We start from the raw sequence: 8867 nt of genomic DNA on the forward strand, positions 1-8867 counted from the left end.
ACAGTCCGAGAAAACCAGACAACTCGCCAACTGCACTGGCTAACCATAACCCCAGAACATGATCCGCAAATCGATTAACATCCAGGTTCCCAATTACTGCTGGGTAGAGAGGCAAATGGCTTAAAGAAACTTGCCCATAGTTTCACCCTGCCTGGGGTTCAAACCAGGGTTTGCTCGCTTGCGAGGCAAGCATGCTGGCCATTACACCACAGGTTGCCACCTACACACACACTTACATTGTTGACACCTATACCTGCACTAACAACATTAACACCTACACACACACTTACACCATTGACACCCTTAAAAAATATTGTCACTACAAATACAATAAAACCTGTTCACCAACACTATAGAAGCCTGTCACTACTCAAACTATCAACACCTAAATGCCAACTATTATTATCACCAACCACTAACATTCAAACAACTACCACCACCACTCACACCAACAACCCCCCCACACACAAAACTGCTGTACTACCACTCTCACCAGCAATTTCCAAATAACAACTAATACCAGCACTCACTCCAACAACACTCATAAATACACTTACATAATCACTTTGTACACCGAGGAAAATTGATCTCCATTAATCTAATAATTTCACCCGTGAAAATAGAGGTTCTTTGTGCTGTTCTTCTGTTTTGAGTGTTTCCATCCTCAGGCACTTACAGTAGTATGTACAGTATTCAAAACTTTACTTGTTATACTATACATAGAAAGATGTAAAATCTTTGGAATATAAAACACATACCGGGGTAATTCATAAAAAAATTCAAAGAAATATTCATTATAGTACTAAAAATTCTAATACATTCTAGATAAATAATTCCCTTCAATTTAGTAAAAAAATGGTACAGTATTTCTATAAAATTTAACTTATTATATTAATAAAGAAATAAAACACTTTTGAACAATAATGACTCGTTGATACTGTACAAAATATATAAGGTGGATACAGTACAGTAGTCAAAACTGTAATTTGGTATATACTGTACCTACTATAGATTGCAACAATATACTTTAATAACCATTTAATTATTTTGGGGTAAAAAAAAACAAAAATCTAGAAACTTATAAGTGATTTTCTTTAATAGGGCAAATATTTTATGACACATGTCGTGTCCAGTATTTACAAAGAAGATATCAACTTGAATAAGAAAAATATAATAATAATTTAATAGTTCTTTTCTTACTTTTGCTGTTTACCGGTACAGTACTCCATTATACAAAACTAAATTCAAAGTGGGAATAACATACCATACATGCTGTTATGCCAAATAATTATAACTATGTCATAATATCTTCAACAGTGTAAAATGATGGTAGTTGTATCTCAATATCTTACACATTAATCAAATTAATTAACAGTAGTTCTATACACCTCAACCCGACACTTCACCACATGGCTCGCTGCACCCCAGACAACTTGTTGTAATCTGCTTCATGACGCCATACTATACGTGACAATCTCCATCTGTAAGAGAGAATTAATGATCAATAAAGGAGTATTCTTTGTGCAGCAATTCTGATGTAGTAATACCGTAAATATAAAGCCTAGAGGCCATGAATACTGCACACACTTCAATTTTGGGAACCAGTGATAAAAAATGAAACAGGAGTTAAGTGTATGTGGCTTAAATATTAATCCTCTTATCTCATTTTGTAAACAATTAAGGATAAGATAACTTGCATCCTGAATCAAGAAGATTATGGATTGATCCCCTTTGCTTCCAAACTTTTGTGATTGGGACTTTTATTCCTGAAATGCAGTAATAATTAAACAAATAGCAAACCCTCTAACACAATTGTAATCCTTTAACTCTGTAAGATCCAGCCATGTACTGTACAGTGTTGAATAAACTTTTCTTGTTCCAGTTTTAAAGTTGTTGAGTTATCATATACTACCAGGAGCGATACTTTACCCTTTTTGTCACAACTGTCACCAAAGTAAGAATAAAACACTATCTCATGATAATGATCTAAATGATCATACTCTTGGGGAAATATAATGGGACTCTCAAACTACTGATGAAGATTTTATTTTTATAAATGTATTGTGTTTTACTTCTTTTAATTTCATGAATGAATTATTCACTTGGTCAAAATTATGATTTTGAAAAAAAAAAAAAAAAAGTGGGGATAGGTTGCCACTTGGGGACAGATTAAAAACAGGTGGGGTACTGTAGCAACACAGTAACAAGCAGCCCTCTCCAATTATGTACAGTATTTAATCTTGTTATGGGTAGTCTCAGGGCATGGAGAAGGGGGGGGGGGGTGTTCTTGGAGGCTCGGAACGCCCCTTTCACCAGAAAATTCAACTTTTTCTTTAATGCAGTATTGTACTCAGGTCTTTTTGTATTATTCCTCGTTATCACTCATTTAGGATATTATTCCTCATTATCCCTCGTTTAGCATTAATTTCACTTACCGGTATTGTTGGGTTTTTCGGGCAGCCTTGCTAAGGCTACAAGATTACTGTACATACATGACACTTAAAGTAATTCGCTACACCTCTTGTGTACCCACCTTCTACATTCACTGCACATTACTGAGTTGCTGTTGACACCTTTCTTAGAGACAGCACATGACCATTTTTCATTTTCCACCACATATCCCTCACCCATGCCACAAATCAATTCCTCCGTTTTTGCCGCATTCACTTCCAGACCCTCCAATTGTTAAATTTCTCCACTGCCCCTACAATACTCTCAACTATCAGCGCCAAGTCATTAGCAATAAAAGTGGAAAATACAATTTAGTAAACTCATTCAAAATTATGTTGTAGCTACACAACAAGTTTGGTTACTACCATATATACTCGAGTATAAACCGATCTCATATACAGCTCGACCCCTGATTTTTTTGTAAAAAATCCCGAGTTTTTCATGATATGTATCTCTGGAATAATTTGACCCTAGCTTTTGAGAAATACAAGGTATAATGCTAGACATAATTTGTAGCATGACACCATGCTACAGTATACGGTATTTGTTTAGACTGCTGTACAGTTCAGTACTTGTGTAAACTAACTGAAAACACACAAAGACATGTATGCAGTTTCACACAGATGCCCTTCATTTTCAAGTCTCCTTCTTAACAGAGAGGAAGGGGACAAAATAACTGACAGCTACATGGAACATTGCAGGTTTTATTATGATAAATTAAGCTTCATTGTGAACCTAACATAAGAACCATCTAAGGAGGTAGAAGAACTTCCTTTACTTTTCCTAAAATAAAACTTCCACATGTTCTATATTCACAACAAATAAAACAAGTTAACTGCACAGAACTACAGTATCAAGAAGAGCTCACCTGGTAACAAGCCCACGGGGTCTGGAGGTCAGCATACACCGTTTATGTAGCTGAGAGATACTAGAATTACGAGGCAGCGCAGCTATCTCTTTGTCGGCTATTTCCTGTTGAGGTGAAATTTATCAATCTTTGTCCTAGGAAATGATAGAATAAGGAAAGGAAAACATGGACATTTGAGGTCGTGGAAAATGCTAATCAAATACACTATGGTACAGTACTGAAGTACAGTACTGCATGTGTTCTTTGACCAAATAACTTTAAAGATACTACAGTAAATACGACCCTAATTTTTATGAAAATTAATATTTCCTGAGAAACATCCACATGATAAAAAAATAAATAAAAGAAAGAACCTAAGATAATAGAGACAGTGATAGGAAGATTTGAGATTAAACTCCCATTTTATGACTGAGGGAATGAAACATTTAACCTGTGCCATTTCTCTATGATTGCAATAGAAAGGTACTGTCTGTATGGCCAGTCTTTTAAAACCTACAGTAGATGCTCAGCAGTCTTATCCAAGGAGTGAGGTCAGAAGTCTCTAATTTCCATGATTCACGAGATCAACTCAACTGTGTGGGATTCTGTGCTCCACCATCTTCAGCTCTGTGCTGATTTAGTACTTCTCTCTGGACCAGGGAGAAATCTGTTATTTTTGTGTTCCGTCCCTTATAAATTAAGAAATTTTGAGCCCCAGTCCTCCATTTATAGTTATAGGACCTTATGAGTGACTTCTGAGACCAAAGCCAGAGGTTATGTGAACAGCAAATGTCTTGAATGCATCTTAAACTAGACAGCAGACTCCTTAATAATAATGAAAAAATAAATAAGGAACCAGTTTTGTGCACTTCCCAGAACCACACAATCAACATCAAGAAGCTCTTCAGTTAGATATATTAATACAAAAACTTCAGTGGATGACCTTATTCCCGAGTGAAATTGATAGATACTTCCTCTCAAGAATGTTTATGATGTGACAAAGTTATTTTGGGTCTGTGTGTTAGCTTGTGCCATAACCCCCTCTTCCTCATTACCCTGATTATTTCTAACTCATCAAATCTGAATTTCATAATCCAGGTCAGAACCCCTTCCCCCATACACATAAATCCCCCAAAATTTAAGACTGCTGACTGGTAGGATTCTTGAGACTATACAATATTTTTTAATGTGTTTCCAGATTTCCTCATTTATCAACACCGCCATTTCTATTTTTGCTCAAAGAGTAAAGTAACCGTCAACTGAAAATCTACTTTATGAAATAATTTACAGCGAGTCCTCAACCTAACGTACTATACTGGGGCTTGTAGTCCATTATATTGAAGTTCATTAGATGAAAAACTTCCATACAGTACAGTACAATATAACATAATATGAGGGAGAGTACAATCCATTATATCGAGGTGAGTTATATATGATCTCCATATAATGAACTATACCCGTTATAGTGATGTCTGTTAAATGGAGGTTTTACTGTATTTTACGAAAGATCTAAACATTCTAAATATGCAACTTTAAGAATACAGTAGTATATAAATTAACATTATTTAATTTAATTTTACACATATTAAATGAGAGTAAAAGAGGAAAAATTGGACAATTAGGCAACTGAGTGAGTGACTGTGTGCATGGTGCTGTGAGTCAAGAGTTGGAGCATGATGCAATATGTCGGAACCCCTGAAAAAATTTTCTCATGCCGGGAATGGAGAGAGTTTTCCTGGAATTCTCAGAATTCCTTCTGGCTATCAGAGATTTGGGCTACTGAGGAGATTATTGTACTTCATAAAGTAGACAAGCATCAAATAAATGCTTGAGCACATATTCAGTGAAACCTGTGAATGTCAACTCCTTCCATTTTTTCTTTTTATAAAACCCTTTAAAGAGGACTATGTTTAGCAATAACATGGCCAGAGTGCAGGACTCTATGTACTGTATGCAGTATATTAAACTTAAGAAATAGGGACAGCTTTGATAAATCCTTACAGTACTGTACAGTCTACTGTACGTATTCTAAATCATTCTAGAATACTGTTAGTAATATCAAACCTTAATTGCAGGTGGAATGATCTTGTTCTTCCTGAGAGCATTAACGTTGATCCTTTCAAAGGCAAAGTCCTTCACAGCTTTCCGATTCTTAACCTCCTTAATCATTTTCCAATTTGGATATTTGCAAGCCACACTGGTTGTATGTAAGCTGCATGTTGGTAACTGAAAAACATGAGGAATTTATAATAAAACCAAAGAAAATATTAAGTAAGGTACCAAACTGTAGATTAAAATACATTTTACTGTAAGTACTTTAAGTTAGATGGATTTGGAAATGTTTTTAGCTTGCAAAACCCATAGCCAGTACAGGCTAGAGAGTGGGATGCTCACTTTCTTGGAAAACACCTGGTTAATCAGCCTGAGTATTTTATCAACCCTGAGGGTATATCAACCCTCCCCAGCCCATCAGCCCAAAATAGGGGTATACAGTGCCACAGTTGTCCTCCAGAAACAGGAGGCCTAATTAAAGCTGTCTGACTAATCAGTGTATTTTGTATCAAACCTATGATTCCTGGATCTATTTTTGGTGTAATCCACCACTCAGGATTCAAATCCTACCTGATTAAGCCACAAAACCTAGGGAGAAGGAAGGGAATCCATGCTGCCTGGCTACTGGCTCAACCAGAAAAAGGGACTGCAAGTTCAATCCAACATTTCTGGTTGACACCTTCCACCATGCAACTTCTTGTAATCTGAAGGCAACTAGTAAAGAGGGTGGTGGATGAAGTACTGTACATGTACTATAAAAAGCTCTACAATCAGTTCAACAAACTGAAAACTCAATTGAAAATTGTATCTTACAGTATTTTTATACTCTGAATAACCTTGAAGAATAATTCTGAATAAAAGCAAGTGACAATTTATGGAAGACCATTAAACCAAATTAAGGTGACTCCATACATTTTGAACTAAAGAAAAGTCATCCATCTTATAAACCCCCTATAGGGAAAACAGTATCTCTTGATTCCTAACCAAGTAACCAGGAAGTCTCTTTGTCAACTGCAAGAGGCTAACCATCATCATCAACTTTTTAATGCAAGGGGAACCATTTTTCAAGCTTGCATTGGTTAGCAGTGATTACCTGATAACAGCTCTCCCTGCTGCATGGCTTCTTGCAGCCTCTCTTGTCAGGTTCTTAACTCTAATGTCATTTCTCACAACCTCTCCCAATGTCATTCTTGTCTCACCTGCCTTTTGACTCCTGCACCTCTTAACTCAATTGGTCAGTCCCAACCCCCTTCCCTTGTTTTCTCCTGAATTAATGGAATCGAGAGACCAAACCCCCCTTTCCATTTTCCCCAATCTGGCTACGGTAGTTCTTTTGAAAGGAGTTCTACCAGCCAAAATATGAAGTAATGAATATTTCAAAGTTATAGAAATCATAGCCTTTTAAATAGCCAATATTATGGTAATGGTAGCTATGTCATAATAAGCAATTTTCAAAATTCGGCTATTTTATTTACAACTATTTAGTATTTCTTAAAAATTTATAAAAACTTAAGAGCCACAGTTACAAAATAGGATACACAACATATAGTATTGGTTCATCTGTACCTGTTGTATTATAAGTTGGACTGGCAAAAATGTACAGTTACAGGAAGCACCTTACCCAATGAGTGTACAGTGCTTGGGCTTGTAATCATGTTCTAATCTTCCAAAGGTAGATTATACATGACGAGAATGATAAATGATGCAAAATAAACAGGGATTAAAGATGCAAATGTGTACTGATGCAAGAAGAAAGTGTTCAAAATACTACATACACTATTTCCTTTGACTGGGGCTAGAACAGTCCCAAAGCACCTAACTTAACCTAACCATATTGGCCCATCTCCACTTACCTTTACCTCAATAAAAAAATTTCCATCTTGCCATATACCGTATAATGATATAGAAGTGGCTATTGAGCCGGGTCAGACAATAAAATGGCCTACAGCTGTATATATCAGTGGTGTTTATTATTTTGATCGACGATATACCATACCTAACCTAAATAGCCTACAGATGTACACAGCGGGATTGTTTAGTGCTTTTATCAACACTATACTGAACCTAACCTTGAGTCAGGCCAGGAAATGACCTGACTTCCCTCAAGGACAAGTAAAATAGGTTAGGTTAGGTCAGGATAGGTTAGGTTGGGTAGGTTAGGTTGGATATGTAAATCCAGGGATACCCAACCGAAACTAAAATTTTACCTACCATATCAAGCACATCACTACCATTATTTTGCCACAGTTTCCTGTATACTGGGTTCAAGACACTTGTACTAACCTAGCCAACCAAAAGCAACATTAATTCATAAGTCTGGTAAAGGTTAGTAATCCTAGTAAGATATTGACGTTCAGATGAATACTATGTTACAATGAAGAATATTATATGTTGGGTCTCTGTGTGTGGGCAAGGAGCTAATCACCTAGATAGCACTTGGGTAAGTAACATAGGAAAATGCATATGTGTAAGTAAGATTCCAACAAATTAATCTGTTTATTGGATACCATCATTTGAGATTTATAGACTACTGTCAACTGTCATATACGGGTCCGACTAATTACCCAAATGTAGCCGCAATGAAGTCAAATAATGGTCCTACATGAATAAATCGGACTGCTAATCACTTCTCGATTATTATTTGGTGTCATAAAGTCACAAAAAATTGGTAAACTTAATTTAATCTGAGTTAATAGATCGAGTGCATGTACCTAACCTAACCTAACCTAACACAACACAACTCAGATTAAATTAAGTTTACCAATTTTTTGTGACTTTATGACACCAAATAATAATCGAGAAGTGATTAGCAGTCCGATTTATTCATGTAGGACCATTATTTGACTTCATTGCGGCTACATTTTGCTACATTTGGGTAATTAATCGGACCGGTCATGTCATTATACATTTAAAGTAACTTTCATGATTTGTTGATAAGTGAGACAACATGATTTACACCATAATAATTACATCTTCTACTAATTAACCAATATTCCGTAATACTCTAGCTTACAGATTAGAAACATAGAACTTAATGACATTATCTTTACCTCCAAATAAACCTTTAACAGTTTACTTGATGGCGAGTGTCTACCCAAATCTATTTTCGACAGTGGTGGCCTCGTGTCACTCAGTCTTATAATGCCATATGTGGTAATTTCACCCTATATAATAAAAGCCATAACGTACTTTAAACATATTAACTCCATCTGAATTATTACCTGTAGTAAACAACCTGAAGTGTGAGGTATTTTGTTGATCAGTTTGATGGTAAACAAACTGGACAAGGAAGCGGCCATGTTGGATGTCGCCTGCTGCGGCTGTTCCTCGCTCGCCGGACTAAAAATATACTATTATTTCTTTTAATAGACCCACATGGCATATCAGTATATATTAATAACTATATGTACAATTATAAAATAAATTTCTGTATTATAGTATTTGTTTTTTTTTCTTAAACATTACTTTTAGAATGGTAAATTGCCTTTGGAAGCCTCATTAAATGGGGAGGAGGAGG

The 8867-nt window shown here is 35.9% G+C and overlaps 1 protein-coding gene across 1 annotated transcript; it reads right to left on the minus strand.

Moving 5' to 3' along the window:
• Positions 1 to 1069: 1069 nt before the first annotated feature.
• Positions 1070 to 8703, minus strand: LOC121874879 (28S ribosomal protein S14, mitochondrial-like). Its single transcript, XM_042379199.1, has 4 exons — positions 8572 to 8703; positions 5363 to 5524; positions 3320 to 3423; positions 1070 to 1481 (listed from the first exon to the last, which is right to left on the minus strand). The coding sequence occupies exons 1-4, from the start codon at positions 8647 to 8649 to the stop codon at positions 1403 to 1405; spliced, it is 423 nt and encodes a 140-aa protein (XP_042235133.1). The 5' UTR covers positions 8650 to 8703; the 3' UTR covers positions 1070 to 1402.
• Positions 8704 to 8867: the final 164 nt, after the last annotated feature.

The sequence above is a fragment of the Homarus americanus genome, unplaced genomic scaffold (genome assembly GCF_018991925.1).
Source record: "Homarus americanus isolate GMGI-L3 unplaced genomic scaffold, GMGI_Hamer_2.0 scaffold56009, whole genome shotgun sequence".
Classification (NCBI taxonomy): domain Eukaryota; kingdom Metazoa; phylum Arthropoda; class Malacostraca; order Decapoda; family Nephropidae; genus Homarus; species Homarus americanus.

What these genes read in the sequence shown, in the direction of transcription:
- LOC121874879 (XM_042379199.1), bottom strand. Translation starts at nt 8,649, where the DNA reads ATGGCCGCTTCCTTGTCCAGTTTGTTTACCATCAAACTGATCAACAAA. An exon ending in CTTCAGGTTGTTTACTACAG is followed by an intron (nt 5,525 to 8,571) that starts GTAATAATTCAG and finishes CATGTTTTTCAG; the next exon opens with TTACCAACATGCAGCTTACA. An exon ending in TCATTCCACCTGCAATTAAG is followed by an intron (nt 3,424 to 5,362) that starts GTTTGATATTAC and finishes TCACCTCAACAG; the next exon opens with GAAATAGCCGACAAAGAGAT.